The sequence below is a fragment of the Vombatus ursinus genome, unplaced genomic scaffold (genome assembly GCF_900497805.2).
Source record: "Vombatus ursinus unplaced genomic scaffold, bare-nosed wombat genome assembly UNPS02014779.1, whole genome shotgun sequence".
NCBI lineage: Eukaryota > Metazoa > Chordata > Mammalia > Diprotodontia > Vombatidae > Vombatus > Vombatus ursinus.
In genome coordinates this window covers 13,222,608-13,249,730 of record NW_020954557.1, presented here as the reverse complement: position 1 = coordinate 13,249,730, position 27,123 = coordinate 13,222,608, and the positions used below count along the sequence as shown (strand labels likewise).

Genomic DNA, 27,123 nt, shown 5'->3' with positions numbered 1-27,123 from the left:
TCAGTGGATGGGGAAGGCATGGAAGCGACACAGATAATTTGGAATTCAAAATTACAAAGGAAAGAATGTAAAAATAAATAATAAAAATTTTAAAACCAACAAAACATTAAAAGGATATTGTCTTAAATAAAAAAAAAAGAAATGTATTTAAAACTTGTTCCCATTTAAAATGCTACCTGCATTCAAATACTGTGGTAGGCTAAAAGAATAGTAATATTGTTTCTGTACTACTTCCCTTGCCTAACAAAAAAATTGGCTGATTTTGGTTCTATAATATCTTATGGATTCTTGGGAAATAAAGACTTATATAGGCAATTTTTAATTATACTTTCATTAAATGGGACATAGATAAAATAAGCCCATAAATAACGTGCTAACACACAAGAAAAAAGATGTTATAATGAAAAAAAAAAAGGTCACTAGACTGTAAATCAGGAAAACTGGATTCTAGTCTGGGTTCTGATACTAACTACCTATGTATATCCACGGGCAAATAAGTAAGTTGACCTCCTCCGTAAAATGATCTCACACCATGATGTAAAACTTAAAGGCCTTTCCAACTTTAACATTTTATGATTCTACACACACAAAAATATACTTTCTTGACTTTCCTTTTCTGTCACTTCTTCCTCCCATTGATTCTGTAGAAAAAGTTCTAAAAGAGATTTTTAAAAAGGCCAGAATTGAGGAAGGTGAGAAGGGGTAACAACAGCAAAGACCCTGCTCGAATTACTCATTCAAAAAATTAGTTATAGGATGTTGATCCAATAGATACTTAGCCTGCAAAAACTAAATAGAGGCTACATAAACACATTTTTTTCTAAGAGATCAAAGATTCTTCAACCTGATCAAGCTTGCACACCAATCCAGACCCCAAAAATGGACTGAAACAAAAAGCAGAAGCCTCAAAGAAATAACTTCCCCCCTTCTGTATAAAAAGAACAAAAACTATGAATTAAGTGATGCTATTTTTAGGCTGTGAAATGGCATCTGTAAAAAGAACACTCCTTATTAACTTTGGCGCATGAGTAAAAACCATTCCACACAGCTGGTGAGTTAGGATCCTTCTTATCAAGTTCTAAAAGGAGAAAAAAAGCACACATTTATAAGTGGGATGAGAAGAAGCCTTTAGGATTCAAGGCAAATACCCAGTAATCAGTGTTTCAGAAACAGTGAAGCTCTATATTCTTCTATTAGGTCAAAGTTCTTCAAAAGGAAAAGATGGAGTAATATAATTTCTCCCTCAGACATAATAAGTTCCTTCTTCTGGACCAACCTAGGATTGAGTGATACATTCTAATCTGGGTAATGTTGATGATCTCATGCTGGCACCACACAGTAATTATGCAGGCAGCACATAGCATATCTTACAGTATAAACAGGCTTTTAGGTTGTATTATAGACTGTAAACTAAATATAACTGTTGAAATTACCTACCATATTGCATGTTGCTTAGGACAGCACAGGCAAGAAAGCAAAAAGCATACTAGATAAGTGTCAGAAATACATGTATATTCTAGCATTAATCAGTCGTACAGCCTTAGCCAAATAAACATTTCTTTGTGTCTCAGTTCTTTCTATATGAAAACGTGGATGCTCTGTTGCTTCACACCTTCCCCTACCTGTAATGAGAATTAATGATCTCGAAGATTTTATGAGTAGAAAAACAACTATTTTGCATACCTTAATTTATCAACAAAATGTCATTATCAATAAATGTCTGCAATTGTAATTCCTTCCTTCCACAGATTTAACAAGATATAACAGTGGGAAGGAGTATAGAAAGTAAGGGGTGGGAATCTGACTGATTTCTACATATTACCAAGGAGGAAAGCTATCGTTATACTAATAACCTTCCTTCCTCACTAAACAAAGTCTAAATGACCACCCAACTCCTCCTAAGATCAGGGAAATCTGTGAGTACAGACTGCAGTAACAATCCGGCCTCATATGAATAGGATCATGAGTATCTTTCCAGTTGTAATTTAAAAATTCTAGGACTGGATCAAATGCAAAAAGAAAAAAAATAGTTCACTCAAAAATTAATCACTAAATTCTGATTCTCAAAACCTTCTACATTAATGAGAAATACATATATGTTATCTATAGGCATACAGGCATTCTATATCTGTAGATATTATACACAGATATATCTAAAGACACTATTTTTATTACATAAAAATCTTAATTTGCCTACTACTGTTATAATCAAATTACCTTTGAAATATTTTTAGATTTTTAAAAAGGATATTTATTGTAAGTAATACTGATTTCCTACTCAGAAATTAGAACCTTTATTTTTTTAAGTAGAGTTCAAATACTCCAGTATGTCATAGTAACAGGGAGGTAAATCCTAAGTGTTTGAAGGTTTCACCAGCAAACTATAAGTTCTGACAAGTTTTACCACACTGAAACAGCTTCAAGTGTGGTTCCAGAGACAGGTTCTGCTGTCAAAGACTAATCTGAATATAGAGAGGATGAATTATTTGACCACAGTATCCCATGAGAGAGGATAGGTTGTGATATATACCAATGGAGAGTATATCCCATTGCCAAGATCACAGAACCCCTGAAGAGCTCTGAACTATAAATTTTCCCCTCTCCCCCATGATGCATACTTAAACCACAGCAACTATACTTACTTCACTATTTCCAAGTCCACATCTGGAGTTTTTAAATGCAAATGATTTAAAATATAAACATATGGCTTCCTTCTAACATTGATTCCTGGTGGGGCAGGAGGAGCCACAACACAAATAAACTTTTGTATTTCAACAGAACTTATACTTTTTTGGGGGGGGAAAGATAGGCAGGCACAACCCTTCTCTGTCAGAGAAAATAGAAGACAAAAATTTCCAGACCCATCTTATTTCAACAGAGATATAGCAAATAGTGGTTCTTCTGTAAAGGTAAAAGTATAGATTGCAAACTCTGGGGAATACAGATCTTATTCCCAGGTCAACCATGATCCTGAGTGCAGTTTGCAGTTGGGAGGAATTGAGTAGAGAAACAGGAACACTGGAGTAGTAGTGAAGAAATCTCAGACACCCAAATAATTAGATTTTCTAAGGCCAGGGACATAAAGGTGAGAGAACCTATGAAGTGGAACAGCCTCTAGATAGAGGAAGTTTACCAATAAATATTGTATGTGTGCATGTGTGTGTGTGTGTGTGTGTGTGTGTGTGTGTGTAACATCCATATCATGCTTCAAACACTAGATCAAAACTTTAATGTTCTCTGTCTTTTAGTATTGCTCCTAGAATGTTACAGCAATACTAAATCAACTAAGGAAATACATCATACAGGACTGAAGAAGTAGTAGCAACTTAATTATCATAAAGAGGTGTGCCTAATGCCATTCTTAACACATTAAGGCTAAAATATGCAACAGTTGTCCCTGAACAGTTAAAGAAGCAGCAGAGTCAATAAATGGAAAGCCCTCTGATATCACATCAGGAAACACAAGTTTAAATCCTGGCCCTACTACTTAGTAGCTGTGTGACCTTAAGCAAGTTAAACTCTCTGAACTTCAGTTTCCTCATCTTTAAAACAGATATAAACTGCCCTAGTGACATCACAAGGTTAATTTTAAAGATAAAATGAGATAATCAATATTAAAACATTCCATGGAACTATATTATGCTATACAACTCACTGCAATACAACTATGACGTGTGAAAGATGAAATGACTGAGGAAACAAAGGTTCAAGCTTTCCAGCATTTAGTTTTATTAAGTAATGTATGCCAATTGCTGAATAAACAGGGACCAGAGATCCTCAGCTAGGCCTGGACCCTGAATACAGAGAGGGGACAGACTTTTATACACTAAAAACATTCAGCCAAGATGGCGGAGGGAAAGCAGTGACTGTTTTGAGCTCTCTTCCAAAGCCCTCCAAATACCTAAAAAAATGACTCTAAATAAATTCTAAAGCAGCAGAACCCACAAAAAGACAGAGTGAAACAAATTTCCAACCAAAGACAGCCTGGATGATTGATCGGAAAGGTATATCGCGCCAGGCAGAGAGAGGAGCGCAGTTCGGCGTGGTCGCATAGGCCACAGCGAACCTGGAGCAGGCCTTGGAGGACTGAATTGTGGGCAGCTGTGGCGGTTTCCAGACTTCTCAACCCCTGAACGCCAAAGACAACTTAGAAGGTCAGTGGGAAAAATCTGTGACTGCAGTGAGAGAGGAACTAGGTCTTAGCCTCAAGTCTCGAGCACGGCCCAGGCCACGGCGTTTTCTGAGCTTCTGGCCCACAGACTGAGGGGGAATCGAGTGGCTAATCAGAGGGGAACTGCAGGGATCTCTTTGCCAGTGCTGAGGCAGGAATTTCTTGTTTTATCGGTGCTTGGATCTGGGTCACAGTTCTGAGGGGCGGTCCTGGGGCGAGGAGGAGTGCTGGCATGGTGGAGCTTGTTGTGGCAGTGGGGAGGAAACACCTCACCCCTAATCATACCACCTTGGAAGAACTGAATATTTACAGGTCCCTAGAAGTACCTCTGAAAACAGCTGTACAAACCCCCGAAGCTTGGGACAGTACACTCTGCACATTGGAAGCAGACTTTTACCTTAACAAAGAGTTTAAAACTCAGGTAATTGGCTGGGATCATGAGTAAGCAGCGCAAAAAGAGTCAGACTATATTAGCTTACTTTGGTGACAAAGAAGATCAAAACATACAACCAGAAGAAGACAACAAAGCCAAAGCTCCTACATCCAAAGCCTCCAAGAAAAATATGAATCAGTCCCAGGCCTTGGAAGAGCTCAAAAGGGATTTTGAGAAGTAGAGGAAAAACTGAGAGTGATGCAAGAAAATCATGAAAAACAAGTCAACAGCTTGCTAAAGGAGACCCAAAAAAATACTGAAGAAAATAACACCTTAAAAAATAGCCTAACCCAAATGGCAAAAGAGGTCCAAAAAGCCAATGAAGAGAAGAATGCCCTAAAAAGCAAAATTGGCCAAATGGAAAAGGAAGTCCAAAAGAATACTGAGGAAAATACTTCCTTAAAAGTTAGAATAGAGCAATTGGAAGCTAGTGACTTTACGAGAAATCAAGACACTGTAAAACAAATCCAAAAGAATGAAAAATTAGAAAACAATGTGAAATATCTCATTGGAAAAACAACTGACCAGGAAAATAGATCCAGGAGAGAGAATTTAAAAATTATTGGACTATCTGAAAGCCATGATCAAAAAAAGAGCCTAGACATCATCTTTCAAGAAATTATCAAGGAAAACTGTCCTGATATTTTATAACCAGAGGGCAAAATAGAAATTGAAAGAATCCACTGATCTCCTCCTGAAAGAGATCCCCAAAGGAAAACTCCTAGGAATATTGTAGCCAAATTCCAGAGTTCCCAGGTCAAGGAGAAAATATTACAAGCAGCCAGAAAGAAACAATTCAAGTATTGTGGAAACACAATCAGGATAACACAAGATTTAGCTGCTTCTACATTAAGGGACCGCAGGGCACGGAATATAATATTCCGGAGAGCAAAAGAGACAGGATTACAACCAAGAATCACCTACCCAGCAAAACTGAGCATAATCCTGCAGGGGAAAAAATGATCATTCAGTGAAATAGAGGACTTCCAAGCATTCTTGATGAAAAGACCAGAGCTGAATAGAAAATTTGACTTTCAAATACAAGACTCAAGTAGAACATGAAGAAGTAAACAGAAAGAGAAAATCATAAGAGACTTATTAAGGTTAAACTGTTTATATTCCTACATGGAAAGGTGATATTTGTAACTCATGAGATCTTTGTCAGTATTAGGGTAGGTGGAGGGGAAAAAATTATATGTACGTATATATTGATATAGATAGATAGATAGAGGGCACAGGGTGAGTTGAAAATGAAGGGGTCATATCTGTAAAATAAAATTAAGGAGTGAGAGAGGAATATGCTAGGAGAAGGAAAAAGGGAGAGGTAGAATGGGGTAAATTATCCCACAAAAAGAAAAACAAAAGAAAAGGCTCTTACAGTGGAGGGGAAATGGGGGAAGGTGAGGGGGAATGAGTGAATCTTATTCTCATAGGATTTGACTTAAGGGGGGAATAACATACACACTCAATTGGGTATGGAAATCTGTCTTACCCTACAGGAAAATAGGGGGGAAAGGGGACAAGAGAGTAGGGGGATGAGAGAGAGGAGAGCAGATTGGGAAAGGGGGTAATCAGAAGCAAATACTTCTGAGGAGGGACAGGGTCAAAAGAAAGAATAGAATAAATGGGTGGGCAGGATAGGATTAAGGGAAATAGAGTTAGTTTTTCACAGCATGTCTACTATGGAAGTGTTTTGCATAACTGCACATATATAACCTATATTTAGTTGCTTGCCTTATCAATGAGGGTGGGTGGGGAGGGAGGAAGGGAGAAAATTTGGAACCCAAAGTTTTAAAAACACATGTTTAAAAAAAAATGGTTTCACATGCAACTGGGAAATAAGAAATACAGGAAATGGGGTACAGAAATCCATCCTGCCCTACAGGAAAATGGAAGGGGAAGGGGATAAGAGAAGGGGGGGAAGAGATAGAAGGGAAGGCAGACGGGGTATTTAGAATGCATGCCATCTTGGGGTGGGGGGGAGGGATGAGATGGGGTGAAAATTTGGAACTCAAAATCTTGTGGAAGTAAATGTTGAAAACAAAAAAGTAAATAAAAATTACCATTAAAAAAAATTCATTCAAAAACCAATGAGCTGGAAAACAAAGAAAAAAAAATTGCCTCTGCCCTCAAGAAAGTTACAGGGAGAAAGTTACAGTCTACAGGGTGAATAGAAATATATAGATGCCATTAGTAATCAGTGGCTCAGGGAAGGCTTCACAAGAAAAAGTGGCATCTGAAATGAGCTTTAAAATAAGATAATGATTTCTAAAAGTGGAGATGAGAAGAGGCCTCTGCAAATTCATAGAAAGAAGATGGAACGGCAAGTTCAAGCAATAGCTAGTTTGACTGAAACAGAATGAATGACAGAGAATAATGTGAAATAAAGCTGGAAAGATATGTTGGAGTCAGATTTGGGAAGGGGAGTGTGGGGGGGGGGCGGAGTTTTAATGCCAAACTGAAGATTTTGTATTTTATCTTAAGAGAAATAGGATGAATTACTAAAGGATGGTGTGAGGAAAGTGATGTCATCAGATCCCAGCCATATATATCCAATTTTAGCAGCTATATAAAAGATGAATTGAAGAGAAAAAAGACTGGAGACAGACAGATTTATTAGTAGGCCATTACAAAAGTCCAAACAAGACGTTAATGAAGGTGTTAGGTAGGTAAAATCAGTAAGAAATAGCAACTGATTGTAGGTTGGGGTAAGAAAGACAGAACTGTCAAGGACGAATACAAGGTTATAAAACTAAATAGCCAGGTACATGGTGGTACATCTCATAGAAAAGCATCTTTGAAGAAGATGATGAGTTCCATTATGGACATCTTGCTTATAAGACATCTATATAGACAAATCCAGCAAAAAGTTATTGGTACAAAATTGATGATCAGAATAAATATCAGGACTACATATATAGATTATGGATCAAGTGAGAAAATACATGGAAAGTCCTCTGTAAAGCTAAAAACACTAGAGAGATATAGAGAGAGACAGACACACTACTATTATGGAGGTGTTTACAATTCCCAGATCCATTTATCCAACCCTAATCTCTCTTCTGAAGTCCAGTCCCACATCATCAACTTTCTTCTGGACATCTCTAACTGGATGTCTGATAGGCATTTCAAAGTCAAAATGTTCAGAAACTAAATCATCTTCCCCCCCCCAAAAAAACCCTCCTTTTCCTAACTTCTACATTAGTATCAAGGGCACTATTATCCTTCCAGTCACCCAGGCTCCCAACTTCCATGTCATCCTCAATTCTTCACTCCCTTTCTCATCCTCATATCAATCTGTTGCCAGGTCTCTCCATTTCTACTTTTATGACCCCCCTCTCTCCTCTGATACTGCCATTTTTCTGCCATGCCTAGGCTATTACAATAGTCCACTGGTTGTAGTTTGCCTCAAGTTTCTTCCAAGTCCAGTCTATCCTCCACTCAGCTGACAAAGTGATCTTCCAAAAGTACAGGTCCAACCTGCCTCAACTCCCTACTGAAAAACTCCAATAGCTTCCTCTCAGATCAAATATGGCTTTTGAATCTCTTCATAATCTAGCCTTTTCCTATCATTCCAGTCTTTTTACACTTTACTGGCCTCATAGAACTCCATGATCCAGCAACAGTGGCCTATTTGCTGTTCCTGAAATAAAACTCACACTCAATCTCTTGGCCACCTGCCTGCCTTCTCACCGACTAGTCCCTCATGCCTAGAATTCTCTCCCTCTTCATTTCTTTCTCCTGGTTTCCCTGGCTTTCTTCAAGACTTGATTCAAATGCCACATTCTTCTGCAAGAAGCCTTTCCTAGTGTCCCTCACTGTTAGTGCCTTCCCTCTGGGACCCTTCCTTGTGTACACCATACGTATCTTGTCTATACCTAGTTGTTTTCATATCATCTCCCCCATTGGAATGAGGGCAGGGACTGTGGTTTTGTGCTTAATAAATGCTTGTTGATTGGTGAGATGTCTGAAACTAGGAATCTTAATAAGTAAAGTAACCAAGGAGGAAACAAAGGCCCGGGATTGAGAACAGCCATGGAAGAACACTCATTGAGAAACTGCATGGAAAACTGAGGAGCACTGAGACAGAAGTAGAAGAGATATCTTTCACAAAAGCAAGGAGAGGGAAAACAATCAGTGCTTGAAGGTTTACAAAGCACTTTTCACATGTTTTTTCACTTGATCCATAATCTGTATATTACAGAAAGGGCAAGGAAGATGAGGACTAAGAAATCAAGATGAAGACTAAGGCTACTATACTGAACCACTGAACAATTACTGGGCAACATCAGAGAAAGTGTGGGGGGGTGGTCAGGTGTCAGATTGGGAGGGGCTGAGAAATAAGCGGGTGAACTAGAGACAGTAAGGGTACAGGAATGACTCAGTCAGCTCAGACTGGGCCCCTTTCCTTAGATGGGAGTAGAGGGATGACTAGGATGACTGATGCAATTCAATGAGCATTAAATGCTTCCTACATACCAGGCACTCTGAGGAGACAGAGGAGAAAAAAAATAAACAGTCCCTGACTTCAAGAAGCTTATATTCTACCAATGAATCCATGATTCTTGACACCAAAGGAGTTCTACCAATCCTGTGAGTACATTCTTACCTAGCTTACCCATCATTAGTGTATTTAAAAGACACTAGGTCTCACTTACTTGAGACTGGTGCATTTTAGAAGGCTCTAGTTCAGTAGGGGAACAAAGGGAAGGCAACAAGCATTTACTAAACACCAACAATGTGCTAGGCACTGTGCTAAGCACTTTACAAATATTATCTCATTTGATTCTCATAACAACCCTGTGAGGATGGTGCTATTATTACTATCCCCATTTTACAGTTTAGGAAACTGAGGTTAAGTGACTTGTCCAGGGTTACACAGATGGAAGTATCTGGGGCCAAATTTGAACTCTGGTCTTCTTGACTCCAAGCCCAGTGCTCTATCCACTGCACCAATTAGATAGCTTGCTTTGTAACTGAAAGTAAGTTGGGCCTTAGTTTTATTTCATCCAGCCTTTGCACTAATACTAGTCATTGCATTTTAAAATGATCCTGACTAAGATTTTATGGTACTTGGAACTACTTCTTTCTGGATGCTTGCAGTATTTTTTTTTCTTTGATGTGGAAACTATATTTTGACTATGACATTCTTAGGATTTTTTGCTTTTAGGGCTCGTTTTGGGAGCAGGCGGGAAGTAGCTGGTAGGTTAATTCTATCTTCCCTGGTTCTAACAGTTTTGGGCAGTTTTCACTTACAATTTATTGAAATACAACATCCAGAAGGGAAGAAATCTATTAGAACCATAAAACCATAATCAGATCACACAAGACCTGATAGCTTCTACTAAAAATCAAAAGAGGTCTTGGAATACAATATTTCAAAAGATAAAAGAAATTGGTTTAAGAATAGCTTACACTGAAAGGCTGAATATAATCATAGAGGGTGGGGCAGATGGGAATGGATCTTTATTAGAACAAGGGAATTTCATTAATTTCTAATTAAAAGACCAAAGCTGAGTAGGAACTTTAAAATGCAAATACAAGAATCCAGAAAACCTGGAAAGGTAAAAGTATTTGAGTAATTTGAAGGAGCAATTGGATGATACGGTGCTAACATTCTAATAGAAAGAAAAGAACCATTGGCCATAATAAATGATGAAACAATATCAGAGAATGTTAGGTAGCATGAACTGACTCCTAGTGAAGGAAGCAAAATCAGGAGAACAATTCATACGAGGACAATACTTAAAGAAAAAACAACTTTGAAAGACTCAAGAGTTTTGATCAAATCAATAAGCATTCAAGTCTCCAGAGAACAAATAATGAAGCATTTTACCCAACTCCTAATAGTGAGATGATGGACACAAGGTGCAGAAACATACATTCTTAGACATGGCCTCTATATGGATTTGTTTTTTCTTGATTATGCATGTGTTACAAGACGTCTTACCCTCTTCTTTCCCCTTTTCTCCTACTTTTGACTTGGTTAAGGTTAGAAATAGAGAGACAGAGAGAGAGAGAGAGACAGACAGACAGACAGACAGAATGAGAGAAGAGAAAGGGCACTATTGTAACTTTTTTTTTAATGCACAGAAGAGAACAGAAGGAAGTTAAGAAGAAAACATAGACATGCAGGAGAGTCTTTAAGGTAATGTGTGGAATTTGTTTTATGTGTATATATATATATATATGCATTTATACACATATATTAAGGAATACAAAATAGATTTATGGTTTCATATAGAATCTTCTTTTGTGTTCTGTTCTGTATATGACAATGTTCTTTTTTTGATGTTCAGAATAAAAAAAAATTAAGGCATCCATTTCTTTCTTTACCTCTATCCTTCCTCTATCACTCTCTCTTTGTGTAGTATATGATAAGGAAACAATGGATTTAAAATAGAATTACCTGAGTTCAAATCTCATCATTGATCATTGCTACCTATGTGACCCTTGGTAAATAACTTCCCTCTAGGTCTCAGTTTCCTCATCTGTAAAGTGAAAAAGAGGATTAAATTATGTCTAACATCCCTCCCAGATTTAAATCCCAGGATTCTATCTCTTCTAAAATTCATCTTCTTCACCCTCCTCTTTTTCCCTTAGCTCTTAACTGATCATAATATAGAACTGCAACTTTTCTTTATATTTGTTGTACTTCTTGGAAAAAGTTTTATATTCCATGTCTATCTTGTGTGGTTTTGTGTTTTTAATTTTTCCCCTTTTTTCTTCTATAAGAAGACTTCTTAAGTTGGGGGTCCACAAACTTTTTTTTTATTTTAACAACTATTTCAGTATAATTTGTTTCCTTGTTAATCCCAGGTATTTTATACATTTAAAAAAATTATTCTGAGAAGGGGTCCATAGGCTTTACCTGACTGCCAAAGAGGTCTAGCACATACAAAAAGAAAAAAGAAAATAACACAATCCTAACTAAATTGCTTTTATAGGGGTCAGTAGTTAGACTCATTTTTGGCAGTTTGCTGGCCCTGGGTACAAAGGGGGTAAGGAAGGAAAGGCTGTCTCCTCTGTTATATAAGAGCCCAAAGCAAGAAATTATTAAAACAAACACACACACATGCAGAGTTTTTACTAAATCAAAAAACATGTGTCCATTTATGTTACACCAACCATTTTGTTTTTACACACTTCCTCAAAAAAGGGCATAGCTTTATACTTCTACAAAGAGGAAGTAAAGCTGAAGTCAGACCTCAAAAGTCCTTTGTTTTCTCAAACAAGAAACAACTGTATACAACTCAAGTTCATTTTAAAAATTTATATTCTTCCAGACACTACCTTATCCAGAACTAAGAAAACACTCACATAAACTTTAATACACTTGGTTTACTTTAGAAAGACGTGTCCTAAGAAACAAAAGGTGTGGGAAGCAAAGTAAAAAAAAAAAAAATTGTTCTCTCTTTCAAAGAGGTGTTTGGCAATTTCATACAAAATGAGACAGACTGGAAACAAGGAGTTTAAAGCCAGTAAGGGGAATGAGTGAGGAAGGCCAATGCCATTATGAAAAACCAAGTATATTAGAATTGTTAAGACAGTTTGGGAAATGCTGGGCACTTTACAGTGACACAACCTTTCCAGATACAACACAACTGACACTCACTACAAGACTAATTGATGAAGAAGAGAATTTGTTACAAGGTTCCTTCAGCACGAAAGGAACTGTAACTGAAATGTCCACATGTCACTGAAATGTCCACAGCATTCTAAAATGATCTCAACAAAAAAGATAGCCCCATAATAGAAACCTTTTAGGCAGATCTAGGGTTTTTACAACAGTATTCAGCTCCCCAGCTAGTTTTAGCAGTGACATTTACCCAGAATGAAGGGTCAAGTGTCTTTCCCTTAAAAGATATCAGATTGAGAAAAGAATCAAATAGAAACTTTTTTCCCCCAAACACACCTGCATAATGATAAAAACCTGGTAGCAGGAACTAAAACCTTTTTCTGAATATTAACATTCTACTTTCTGGAAAGTGTAGAAGTGATACTCCCTAATATAACGACCTACTGAAATACTGAAGTGTCAAAACTGAAAATAGATAGTTAACATAAAAGGCAACAGTTAATAATAATGGTCACAAAAAAGATTGGGGCAGCCATGTATCAGCTGGGTTTCCCTTGAAACTTTGCACAGAAAGTCAAGTCCAATACCTTACTCTCACAAAGCCCATATTAAGTTACTTTAAAATCGTGTTTCTCAGATCACCTTACCAGGGTGATGATGACCACTTCGAAGAATTATTTGCTATACTAGCCTCATAAATGATCCAAAAGCATACTTATTTTTGGCAGCAGATTAGAGAACATAGGTATTTTTGAAAAATAAGATAGCATAATATGTTTACTAAAATGCTATCTTTCATCTTATGAGAAGTAATGGTGAGAAAGGTGCCAAGGGAAGACTAAGAACGGAAAAAATGGTGGAGTCCAAAGGAAGTTTTGCAGCCAGAGGAACACTTCTCCAAACCCACAATGACTCATTCATATAGAAAACGTTGCTGTTGTCCTGTTCCCTGTCAGTTAGTTTTTAAAACATGTATATGACTGAATAGACCACTTCTATGTTTTGGCAGGCTATGGTGGAGTGAAAATAGCATTGGATTTGGAGTCAGAGGAGGTGGGCTTGAATCCTAGCTGTGATGCTTCTTAATCACAGCAGTGAATAACCAACATTTATATATCATTTTAAAGTCTGCAAAGTTCTTCACATATATTAGCCATTTGATCTTCACAACAACCCTCTGAGATAGGTGCTTTTATTATCTTCAGTTTACAGATAAACTGAAGCTGAAAGATGTTTAAGTGACCTGCCCAGGTCACACAGGCAGTGTGTCAGATGTGAGATTCAAACTCAAAACTTCCTAACTGCAAACCTAGGGCTCTACTTAATAGCTGTTTGACCTTGGGCAAACCATAACCTCTCTAGGCCTCAGTTTCTTCATCCATACATGGCAAAGGGAACCAGGGATTGGACTAGTCTTTTCCAACCTAAATCTATGATCCTTCAAAAGAAAAAACCCTTTGAGGTTTGGAACTATATTTTATTCCATCTATACCTTTCTCAGAGCTTGGTTCCATGAAAGCAATCTCACCTTGTTCAAAGAGGTAGTCCAGCCCTCCTGTAGATTAAAATTTTGATGCAACCTTTGTCCATTAAATGTAATCACCAACTCACTCAAACAACATTCTAGTCTACCCCGGAACAATGAGGGAGACAATAAGGCATGAGAAAGTATTTAAATATATACCACAAAAGGAGGGGAAAGATTTTTCCACACTCAGTGATTCAAAGAAGAGGCTGCCTTCTTGGTTCATGTCCCCATGATATGCCCTGCCTTTTTCTTGTCCAAAATTTTCCAGTCACTCAACACCCAATTCAAATCCCCACCTCTCCCACAGAGCCTTCCATGACTACCATGGGTTTCATTGGGATTCCTTTCTCCTAAGACACTCTTATTTTCTGTACTACATAATATAACTTCATTTATACAAGATCTTTGAGTCATGAACATTAGACTCTTTTCCTTAAGTAGTATATAATAGATCCTTGACAACAAGAGTCAAATCTTATGCTTCTCATAAGAGAGGCAGTGAAGGAGTATTAACTCAATAAATACTTAGAGGGCAGTTAACTGAACACAAGCATTGGGCTCTTCCCCACCTCCAAGTATACGTATTCTCCTCCAAGTAACTGTACTTAACATTACCCCTTTGATAAGCTTTGGTGTCCTTACTAAAAAGAAATATGAACATGCTCAGAACAGAAAGCATATTGTTTCCCTTCTAAAGAAAGCCCAAATAAAACAGGAAACATAGGCAGAATCCTACTATGATGAACTTGATGGAACATTAAAATTGCTTTGAATTTTGTCAAATAATGAACATATTACTACAAAATACAAAGAGATTGTTATTTGTAAGTACTTAGTTGCCTTGTTAATGCTAATCATGCAAATGAGAGTCTGCTTTCAAGAATTTTGCTTTCAAGATCCAACCCGTCTCCTCCTCTTAGCCTTATCTGTAACTATTTTTCTTTTCAGTCTATAACTATCAGACCATAGACATGAAAGCAATAATCTTCTACCATGGATAGGGACTAGTGTCTTGCCCCACCTCATTTAATAAAATATGATAGTCAGATTAGCCAAAATTAGCTGATGGCCACAAAATAGCTTTATTCTAGGGAAATAGATAAGTTAAAAATCATTCAATAAAAAGGAATTCTGACCTGTAGAATCTTATGTAGTTTAGTGGGATGTATCTAATTTGTGATGCACATTTAGAAGGCCTCAGTAGAATTCCAACCCTACCAGAGTGTCTGTCATTGGCTTACAAAGTAAAGATGTAGCATTATGAAAAAATATGGTCCAGGGAAATTTAGGGGCAGTCATGTTAAAAAACACATGAAGGTTCTGATTCCTATTTCCCAGACAAGGTAATGTACATGGGTCAATGCCAATACATGCCCAAGCATTCTTTGAGATTTCACGCCTCCCTGGAAATAGTCACTGCAACTCTTTCTACCTTACCCTCACTCTACTCAACCTAAAGGCATAGATGCCTAGGGAGGAAGACTAGTTCTTATGAGAAAAGGAAAATGAGTTATTGGCAAAATGCTGGGGTAATTACCCAAACTAGATAAAGCCTATAGCCACTGAACTAGAATAAGCAAGGTCTTCACACAGAATTTCAAAGTTGGCAGGGTCCTTATGGGCCATCTACTCCAACCCATACCCAAAGTTACACACATCTTTTGACCTAAGTCAGTGGCATGGGAACAGACTTAAACTTGGGTGCTAAGGGTTCTTTCCTTTTACTATAGTAAATGTGAAACACTCAAGCCACAACTAGCACTCGAGTCAGACTGTGTTTTTCAAGGTCTCTGTCAGATGTTTGGCAATATGCCCCACTGGTTCCATAGAGGCAGAAATAGTATTCTAGACTTAAAAGAATATTTTAGGCAGAAGAGAGGATGAGGCAATTAATCAAAATCACAAACCAGTGAGGCCTGACAAAGTCTTGCTATAGTCATAACACCTTCAAGGTAAAAGAGGAAACATCCAGAAGCCAATATTTAATTTTTAATTTTCTGTAATGAGGGATAAGGGAAATAGATGCAGAATCCAAAAAAGAGTCACCCCATCAACTCTTTTTTTTTAAATATCAATATTGACCGATACTTTTACCATTTCCTCCAGATCCTAACTTAGTAGGCCTAACTATCAAAGAAATGCTTTAAAAGATGCTAATAGGTACCTAGATAATCTATATGGTTGGGGTGGGGGGAGAGGGAGAGAATTCAGCACCGAAAGTGCTTGCTGTGACACTTACTGGGCAAGTCCCTTAGCCTCTCTGAGCCTCAGTATTCTCATCTATAAAATGAGAACAATACTTGTACTATATAGGGTTTGGTTCAATTCAAATAAACAAGCATGTATCGAGTAGCTATTGCGGTCCAGGCACTGAGGAATCCAAAGGCAAAAATGAAGCAATCTTTACACTCAAGGAGTTTACTATTTACTTGGGGCAAATAATATGCACACAAGTAAATACAAAATAAATACAAAGTTAATTACAGGGTGGAAGGGAGCACTCTCATCTGGGAAATAAGGAAGGGCTTCGTGCAAGAGGCGGCACTTGAGCTTTGAAAGGAGCCAGGAATTTCCAAAAAGTTGAGATGACAAGCAAAAAAAATAGCCTGTTCAAAGTCACAGAGGTAGGCAATGGACAGGCAAGTAGTGGGAACAGTGAATAGGCCAATTTGTTGAAAGCAGAGTTGGGGTTGGGGGAGGGGAGTAGGGTGGGGTGGACAAAAGACCGTGTACTTATCCTACAACCAGACTGTGACTGCCTTTAAATATCAAAAAGACTAACCAATCTGCAATTCATCTTAAGGGCAATAGGGAGCCACTGACATTTCTTGAGCAGGAAAGTGATTTAAGGATTTAAGTGATTTAAGTGTGCTTCAGGAATATCAAGTTAATATTCTTAAATATGGGCAGATAGGTGGCACAGTGGATAGAGGGCTAGGCCTGGAGTCAGGAAGACTCTATTCTTGAGTTCAAATCTAATCTCAAACATTTACTAGCTGTATGACTCTGGGCAAGTCACTTAACCCCATTTGCCTCAGTTTCTTCATCTGTAAAATGAACTGGAAAAGGAAATGTCAAAGCACTTCATTCTCTTTGCCAAGAAAATCCCCAAATGGAATCCTGAAGAGTCATACACAACTGAAAACAACTCAACAACAACATTGCTAACTATGGATTGTTGTGAGAATGATTTGAAAACCAAGTTACTATATAAATGTGACTTAAAATGTGATTAAGAAAACTCTAGGAAAATTGGCTCCACAAGCATATCACACATAGGGTTGCCCTGACAAAAGCTTTTTGTGTGTTATAACCAAACCCCACCTATAACGCAGCTGGTTGGAACAACTATTTATCAAATTGATTCTATGCCACTAACTGCTCCCTAATGACTTTAGGCTGGTTTTGCCCATAATTCACCTCTTGAATTTTGCTGTTTGATTCATATGAAGTGAAACCCTACACTCTTAGTCGGTCAAACCAATTCTGGCCTCAAGGGCAGTATGCCCTTGAGTATGCCCAATAACACTCTTCCTCTCCTCCCTTTCCTATCCCTTGCCCCTCCCTGCTATTTCCACCCTGCTAACCCCTCAACCCAGGGTAACTACTACCACCTGCTTCTGCTCACACTCCCAAGTTGCTACATGCTGTTGGAAGGAGGTGGGGACTGTTAAAAACACAAAATCATGCTATTTGGGTCCAAGGCAAATATGCTTTCTGATATCAAATAGACCCTTACTACTTTACAGCAAATCTATTTACTCTTTTGTCATTGACTTATAACGCTCCCCCACCCATAGCTGTTCCAAGCCTTCTCTCCTCATGTGGCAATATCCACTTCCTCACTGTTAGCAGGTAACATCTGCTCTTCTCTAAATGTCCTAACATATCTTCTCTATCTTAGGATCACAGAATTTAGAACAGGAAGAAGCTTTATCAATGACTTAGTACAAACCATCCATTTTACAGATGGGAAAAAATGAGATCAGGTTAGGTTAAATAATTTGTCCAAGGGTCACACAGAGAACCAAGATTTTAACAGGATTTGCCACCAGATCATGAGTTCTTTCCAAGTTCCTAGTGGTAGAGTGGCTTACTCAAAGTCATACCTAAGCAGTAGCAGAGTTGAGATTCAAACTCAAATGCTCTGACCCCAAATCTAGTGCTTTTTCTGGCCACAACTCAAAGTAGCATTCTTTCCAAAGAAGCTAATCCCTTCACCTATACCTTTGATCTCATCGTCTCAGTAATTTCTAATACCTGACTTCATTGATCTGTCACTTTCTCTTATAAATCTTCAATATTTCTGTCACTATTAGCTTCTTTCCCTCAGCCTACACACATGGTCAGGTCTCCTCAACTTAAAAAAAATTTTAAAGCCCTTCCTTTGAGTCTCCTACTTCCTCAAACTATCATCCTTTCTTTTTTGTCTCCCCTTCACTACCACACTTCAAGAAACTCTACACTCACTCTTACCCCCTGCAATAAGGTTGCAGACTCAGTACTAAAATAGCTCTCTGAAAAGCCATGAATAACCTTATTGTTTTATCCAATGAGATTTGCTTATCTTCATTCTCTTTGACCTTTCTGTGGCATTGGATACCACAATCCATATTTTTCTCCCAGATACTTTAACTTCTTTGACTTTATATACTCTTGTATTTCTCCTACCTTTCTTTGTCATCTTTTTCATATCTCCTGAATAAGAATAGCCCCCCCGCAAAAAAAAAAAGTCTTAGGCTCTCCTTTCTCCTTCATTTTATCAATGGGTGTATATATTCAAATATCATCTCTATGCTGATAACTCCCAGATCTATATCACCCTTCAACTTCTCAGAAGTCCAGTGTTTTGGTTTTTTTCCCCAACTGCCTATATCTCTACCTAGATGGCCTGCTGGCATCTCAAACTGTCTAAGATTGAACTCATCTTGTCCCTACCCCAACTTTTTTAAACCCGTCAATGCCACTACCATCCTGCCTGTGACTCAGCCTTGTAGCATCAGAATCATCCTTAACTCTCCCAAGATATTAAATCAGTTACCAAGTCCTGCCAATCCCATGTCCATAATCTCTCTAGCATTCAGCCTCTCATACTATTTCTATTGCAAACATCTTATTATCTCATGCCCGTATTTCTTCCCACCAAATTATTTTACTATTGTTGCCCAGTTTGCTCCTCACATGCTAGACACTTGAAATAGGCCCATTTCATTAGTTCTTTGACTGACAGTTTTATTATTTAAAATCAGATTATAAGAGATACAAGTGCTAAAAGGAGTACGGAAAGTGGTTTATCACCTTTGATTTCTAGCCTTTCTTAAATACTAGTGTAGAGGTCATAAGTCAATTCAATAAGTATTTACTAAGTGTCCACTATGGATACGAAAGATGAAAAAGGACCTGTTTCTTAGCATGGTGCCTGGCACATAGTAGGCATTTAATAAATGTTAACTGACTGACTGATCCCTGCCCTTGAGGAGTTTAACAGTTTAAAAGAGGAGGCAGGAAGGGAAAAGATTAATGACTCATACGCAAATAAGTATAAAGGTAGAAAGTGATACAGGAATGATTGAAGGCAAAAGGAAAAGGGGACGGCAGAGGATGAGATGGAAAGTAGAATGGAAGCAATGAATATGAACTTGGACAGACATTGGGAGATAGAGGATAGAGGGGCCTGGCATGCCCTTCTATAGCCATAGGGTCACAAAGAGTCAGCCATGATTAAACAACAACAATGACAGGGCAAAGAGGAATCAGACAAAATTCTAGTTATGGTCCTTTGTCACTGAAGAGTAAGTGGTAAGTTTTACAACTGGGCTGGGGAGGAAAATAAGCAACATTAAATGCAGAGACAAGAACCTGGGAACAGGACACCAAAACCAATCTACAGAAGTATTCTGTCTAGCACCAATCCTATAGGTTGGAATAGCCAAAAGAGAAAAGAAATATTGGTGTCATCAGTAAATGCAGGTAGCGATAATATAAATTAATCAGACCAATCAGAATTCTATCATTCTAGATGAATGCTTGATGTTGTTGTTTTTAAGCCGTGACAGGCTAAAGATGTAGCAAAAGTATCTATACATCACAATGTTAGGCTGGAAAATGTTAGAAAAAAATTTTGATGCCTAAAACCCTGGATCAGAATTATAAGCATTTTCACCTTATTACGTTATTTTCTGTCTAAGAAGCTATTACATTTCTATAGTATCTTTCATCTCTGCAAGTCAAAAAAATCACTTCTTATTTCATCTAAAATGTGTTGTTTCAAAAACATCTATCTCTTCCAAATAACATTCTGTCTATTCTGTAGTTAAATACTGTCCATTAAAAAATGAAGGAGACTGGCTTTTCAAAGACTGCACCTACAGAACACAAGCTATGGAATGTCCTACTAAACCAGGGAGGCTTCAAGTGCTGACCCAGCAATGTATTTCATCTGAAGTCCAGAGGGGCAAAGGGGAGGGGTTTCGGAGGCCCAGAATAATTACCAAAGACTATCTATTCAGGCACAGAGGTGTTTTCAAAAAGTGCCTAATGATGAAATTTTAGACTTGAAAATAAATGCATCCTAAACAACCAGGAGGAGAGAGAAGGAGAAGGGGGCTGAAGATGAAAGGAGGCCAGATGTTATCATTCCCAAGTTAAGATTTGTACAGCACTTTAAAGTAGTCAAAGAGCTATCACATACAAAACCTTATTTGATCCTCACAACAACAGGGCTGGGTATTATTAGCATGCTTGTCTTTCAGATAAGGAAACTAACACTCAAAAAAGTTAAATAACTAGCCATAGGTCACTCTAGTAAGTGGCAGAACCGGCCAAGATCTCCTGACCCCTGTTCTTATGTTCTTTCCATTGCACCAAAATTACAACTCCAGGGCTAAATCTCAACCTCCAGAATCAGTCTTACTAGTTCAAATTACTTTCAATGGCAGGGAAGGAGAAGATATACCTGCATGCCCATTCCCTTACTTATGACTCCTTCCCCCCCCCACCACCAGAGACAAGAAATTTCATTTTCCCTTTAGATAAAGGATTGAGGTCACTATATGATCTAGTTATTCAAGTCATGATTATCCTCCCCCAAACCAGCTTATGGTAACAAAACTGGGGATATAGCATTATCATTTAACCCCTATTTCCAAAACATTTAAAAACAAACCAGGATTGGTAGCTTGAGATACCAGTAACTAAGGAGAGTCAGGAGAAAATCCAAGAGCCATACTTAAAACTGAGAATCTCTTCACACAAGTAGATAAAAAACAAAAGAAAAAGAAATAACTTCACTCTGTAATAAATAGAAAGAAACATTCTCCACCACAAAATAAAAAGCAGTTGTTTAAAACCACAGCTACTATCTACTCAGAATGATGAGACAAGACTTTTCAAGTTGAGGTTTAGGCAAAGGTTTCAAGCTTTCACAGAAACTGTGAAAAAGATTCCAAGAACTTAGAGCATTAGCCTGAAATGGTAAAGCATGATTATTATATTTTATATAGCATGAAAAGGCCTCACTTCCTATACCAAGTGCCCTACAAACCCCACTTATTGCTATCTTTACTACTCCCAGCAGCTTCATGCACCCTTCAATCCTTTTCCCCCAGAATACCTGAACTCACTATTTCTCAGGTGTATTTCACCTATGAGGTAGAAACAAATTATATAGGTGGTGCAACTTTTTCTTTCTCTGGTTTTATTTCCAAGGCTAAAAAAAAAAAAGTCCAAGGACATTCCAGGATGTAATAGCATTGTAAATTCTACGATGACAAGTGTGGAAAGATTATTCTAAGTAAATATCTTTTTATCAGTGTATATATCTTTGCTTAAAAAGCACTATTTCTAAACCTGTTGAGGTGTAAAGCAAATACTATTTAACCATGTTAAAATTATCTCTAGAGCATGTCATGAAGCCTTATTTAAGGAGGCTTTACTATGCATACATACAAATTACATTGGGCAGATTTTGGAATTGATGGGCAAACACTGAATCATCAGAATGTATATGGGAACAGATGTCTGACCAAGTCAGACTAAAATTAGCAGAATAAAACAAGGGAATGTCTAACAGTTGGCAAAGTACATGAACTAAATAGACAGTGGAAAACCTAGTATCAACTTACAAAACATTTTAAATGCTTTAAAACCAATGGCATGAGAGTTAATTCCAATCACCAGCTGTACTCTTTCTGCTCAATTTAAGTTAAACAAAAACCTTAGGTATGAATTTATTAGTAATAGTCTGTAAAGTTCTATGAAACTTTGGATCTTGTGTTTTAACATAAGAAAGAGGTGAAATGAAAAATCATTACTAGAGTTATGGTAATTAATCTCACCTATGTCTCTGGAGTAACAGGCCCCAAATTCAATGTCTTACACTAAACAGCTAACCAATCATTTCGATCTAGGTTAAAAGACTGAGGTGAGACATGGCCATTATTTGTACTAAGAGGTGGGAAAGACCATAGAATAGGTTTAATTACATGTGTCAGTGTCAAGATGAGTTCCCCAGTCTCAGAATTCCACAACACAGGCTTTTCCTCCTTCAGAATGTTCATTTCATTGTAAACTGTTGGGGGGAGGCGGGGAGAAGCTAGAGCTTTGTGGAAGAGATCGAAGGGGGGTTGATCAGTCACTTAGTCTGTTGTACATGAAGATCAATTTATGAAAGGCAGCAGGGCACACACAAAGGTGGCATGCTTTAATCCCCTTTACTTAGTGCACAATGAGGGAAGGGTGGGCCCCTGGAAGGCGCACAAATCTCACCAGTCTGGAAATAAGCAGACCACCTCCGGGCTAACACTATAGAGCAGCAAGGGGCAGCATCTCAGGGAGGAAGGAAAGCCGACTAATCAATCGACGGAGGCGGGGGTTCAAGCCACCACCAGTTAGGGAAAGCCCAGACGGACATTCATACCCTTCCATCTCCCTGCAAGACACTGAGCACTAGCTAGAGCCCGAAAAGCAGCCTTGAAGGGTAAACACACACACACACACACACACACACACACACACACACACACAGAATCTAGGCAGTTTAAGAGGAAGTCAGAATATAAAGTCAAACGGATAAACACTGGCTAACCACACATATGCCTTAAAAGAGAAACAGCTTGGGTTATTCTACTTGATTGGTTCATTGAGGTATCTCCAATCTATATTTCTCGCTCTCTTTGCTGTCCCTCCCCCCAACCCAGTGTCTCCCTCGTCTCCGTAGCATTTGCATGCCTTCTCTTACTGAATGCAAAATCTGACTTAGCCTACACTACGCAGCACATTATTAGCCCCGGGGAGAACCTTAAAGCCTCCCCTCCCCCTTCGCTCCTTCTCAGATCTTAGCCCACGTATAATCACTCCCTACACACACACACACACACACACACACACACACACACGGATCTAGGCTGCAAGCTAGAACCACCCAAGCAGTCAGTCACCCCCTCCCCCGCCTTTGGTAGGGGGAGAGCTAAGGGAGCGCAAGAGCAGCAGGGGCATTTCCGACGGCATAGGGCGGGGAGGAGGGCAAGGGGGAGGAGAACGGGGAAACGCCGGGATTTAGAAGGCAGCGTACAACCCTAAACACTCCTCCCCTTCTCCCTGTGTAAACAGCTCGCCGGGAGCTCGGGCTAGCCTCTCTCCCCATCCCCATCTTCATCCTCATCTTCATCTTCCTCCTCAGTGCGCCCTCTCCCTGGCCGGGACTGACGAGCGGGGCGCCAGCTGCGCTCTCCGGGACCCGGGGGGAGCTTCTCCCCGGCCGGCGGAGGCGGTGGCTGGGGCGCTTGCCTTGCTCGCGTCCGCCCGGGGTTCCCTCTCGTACCTGGTCGGTGAGTTTGAGGACTGCCATTCTTCCGCTGTTTTGCACGCACACTCATGCAGCTCCTGGTCCGGAGATGTCAAGCCAGGATCTGGGGAAGCGGAAGGGATTAGCCAGGGAGGGGAGGGGGAAAGCTGGCTCCTGAATTTGACAATCCTGCTGCGGCTACTAGTGCTGCTGCTGCTTCTTTGGTGGCGGCGGCTGCTCCGTCAAAAGAAGCTGGGACTGGCTAGTGGTGTTTGCAGACGAGCCTTCCTTTATACAGGAAGTACAGACTGCTGCCAGCCCAGCCACTACTGACATCACCCGGCTCTGCCGGCCTGTTGAAGGCAAGGCCAAGGCTGCCGCCTGCTGCTCGCATCCGGCAAATTCGCATCCAGCTCCCTCCCGGGCGCCCTCGCAGACACTGAGGCTAAAGCAATCTCCCTCTCTTACCGCCCACCCCCCAACCCCCACAAACACATCCACATCCACGCGCCAGAGCACGCGGACTGCTGGCTGCTGACCCCAACCTGGGAAGTGGGCGTACCTTCTGCCAGGACATCCATCCCTCCTCCCCCACTCTCAGCCTCGGCTCCAAATAAGATCCCTCCCCACTACGCTCGTCTGTGTGCCAAAGTGGCCCCTTTCCCAAAGCGGTTCTCCTCCCTTCTGTGAGCACAAATCAGGTGCGCCCGCGGCTCCCTTGTGGCAGATGGCATTCCTCTCCTGCTCCCCCAACACACGCCCACGAGTCATGCAGACTGCTAGAGGTGCATGCCTCTGCAAGAAAGGTTACCTCTTCCTGGGGCTCACATCACAGGTAGACACAAACACAGCGTACCTTTCCCAACCTCTTCCCCACCCCAAACCTTCTAATGATTCCGTCTTGGTTTTTGGGTCAGATCCCAGAAGAGTCACCAGCACTTTTAACTCGCCTGGACTCCAGGGGATATTCAGAGGCCAGAATTTTTTATTCTCCCTTTGTTCAATCTACACGACGGGCAGCCAACCCAGCGTTATTCCCTAAGTAAGTGTGTAGTAGTTTCAGAGTTATATTTGTATGATTGTTTTACTGAAACAAATTTCCCATCTCCAAGGCCTCACTTCCACATCCATGTCCACCCACTCTCCCAAAATGTAGAGAGTATTCTTATTTGGAGGTAGAGGCTAAAAAGAAGAAAATGAGGTGCCTTACTTATAGAGATTTCTCCGTATTTTTATACTCGGACATCCTCAAGTGATTCCCCCAGAATCTGAAGTTAGCATAGCCTTCAAAATATAAGAGATTAAAATAAATGACTGCAGCAGTTTGCAAATAGAGTGGAAATAATGACAATAATAGTCACAGTAATTATTGTTTTTCCCAGAATATATTATTAAATTTCAACAAACATTTGCTGCTGGGTGCCCACCATGTGCCTGGCATTGTCTCTAGCTGAAAGGAAGAGAGAAGTCATTGAAAAGACACATTCCCTGCCTTATTGAAGCTTAAACTTCAGGAGGGTTTTTTGTCAATTATAGTGGTGTGGGTTATAGAGCAAATCAGTAAAAACACATTTAACAGAAAAACAGATATTTAGATAATGTATCTTCTTCCTCAAGCAAAACTTTCAATATTTGGAAGAGGGGGTATCAGGGGACCTGTACTTGCTTCTCCCTCCTTTGGCATCTCCATTTCCCCAAAGAGAAAGGAATTACAGAGGATTCAAGGGACTAAGGCTTGATTCCTATCATTGTATATAGCCTCCCTGCACTCTTGCTGGTGATTGGATTGGTAGGCAACAAGTAACACTGTTGCTCTTCCAAGAGGCTAGGTATAGTAGACATGAAAAGAAGAGAGAGAAAGGAATGTAGCCTACTTATCAATTCCTTTACAATTTTTAAAAATTTATTTTTAATTTATTATTTTTATTTTTTCACCTTTTTTAAAGATCACTGTCATTTCCCATTGACTCATTTCCCCTTACCCTCTAGCCCTTTTTACGAAAAAAATCAGTCAAGTAAAACAAATCAATATATTAGTCATGTCTAAAAATGTATGCCTTATTTCTCACCTGTAGTTCATCACACCTTTACTGAGAAGCAGGAGGAATATTTCACCAGCACTCTCCTGAATTCATGTTATTCACTCTTCTATAGCAATGGAAGGGGCAGTTAGATGGTGAATTGGATAAAACACTGGGCTTGAAATCAAAAAGTGCTCAGGAATGAGTTCAAATTTGGCTTCAGACACTTAACTAACTGTGTGACCCTGGGCAAATCATTTAATGCTGTTGGCCTCAATTCCCCATCTGTAAAATGATCTGGAGAAGGAAACAGCAAATCACTCCAGTATCTTTGCCAAGAAAACCCTAAAATAGAGTTGTGAAGAGTCAGATACAACTGAAATGACCTAACAACATAGCAAGGGAAATGCCTTTCACAGATACAAAGTAAATTTCCATTGTCCTAACATGAATCAGCGTTTTACCTGTTTGCCATTATTATCCTGCATTGTTAAATTATAAAAGTAAAAAGAACCCTGAAATCCCTCTTTTATAGTCAGTTGTGCACACAGCATGATTCTTGGTCTTTGGGGAAACAAGTGAGGTCAAACATAGCCAATCAGTCAACAAGCATTTATTAAGTGCTTTCTACCTGCCAGGTGCTATGCTAAGTGCTGGGAATACAAATAAAGGTAAGAAACACTGTCTGCCTTCAAGGAGTATATATTCTAATCAAGGATACAACATGTAAATAAGTAAATACAACATATGTACAGTATCCCCTCCACATGGGGGAGGAGGGTTAGGGACAGGTGCCCCCACCATCTGGAAAATCCAAGTAAAAAATTTTGGCCCTCCCTTTGTATCAGAAAAATCTGAATTTTTTTTTCTCTTTCTTTTATGGAGTGTTTACAGTACCTTATTGTAAAATTTGGGTTGATATTATACAATGCTATACATATATTTTATGCATTTCTAAGTTTCTAAACTTTTTTCTGTGTCATCTGCTGGCCCTCATGTATCATCTGAGCCTTCCACAAAGCTCTAAAAAAATCCCATTCAATTTCTTATCCTGAACCTCAATATAATTAAAATCTCAATGGGGAAAGTTGAGATGTAGAAGGGAAAGGTGTACAGAATAGGTGAAGGCTATCTGAAGGGGGAAGGCATTAACATCTGGGAAAGACCTCCTGATGGTGAGATTTGAGCTGAGTCTTGAAGGAAGCTAGGGAAATGAAGAGACAGAGGTAAGGAATGAGGGCACAGAGCATTCCCAGTATAAGGAACAGCCAGTACAAAGGCTGGGATGGGAGATGGAGTGTCATGTGGCAGGAACAGCAAATAGGTTAGTGTATTTAAATAAAAAGACGTGGAGGAGAATGAGGTGTAAGAAGGCTGAAATGGTAGAAAAGGAACAGATTACAAAGACCTTTAAATGCCAGAAAACTTTTAATGTGTTCTTGGAGGAAAGAGGGTTACATGGTAAGAACTAAACTTTAGAAAAATCACTTTGACAGCCAAGTGGAGGATGGTTTAGAATGGGGAAAGATTTGAGGCAGGAGATCAGTTAGAAGTCTTTCAGTAGCTCAAGAGAGAAGTGGTGAGGGTTAGAGTTGTGACTGAATGAG

The 27,123-nt window shown here is 39.2% G+C and overlaps 1 protein-coding gene across 4 annotated transcripts in view; it reads right to left on the bottom strand.

Annotated features, from left to right (window-relative positions):
• The window catches only part of ANKRD44 (ankyrin repeat domain 44), a 373,934-nt gene extending 350,160 nt beyond the window's left edge, over positions 1-23,774 (bottom strand). For all 4 annotated transcript variants that reach the window (XM_027865874.1, XM_027865875.1, XM_027865872.1 and 1 more), the window contains exon 1: positions 23,532-23,774. In XM_027865874.1, coding sequence (XP_027721675.1) covers positions 23,532-23,558 — 27 coding nt within the window. In that variant the 5' untranslated portion in view covers positions 23,559-23,774. The remainder of the gene's footprint in view (positions 1-23,531) is intronic.
• Between the last annotated feature and the right edge of the window lie 3,349 nt (positions 23,775-27,123).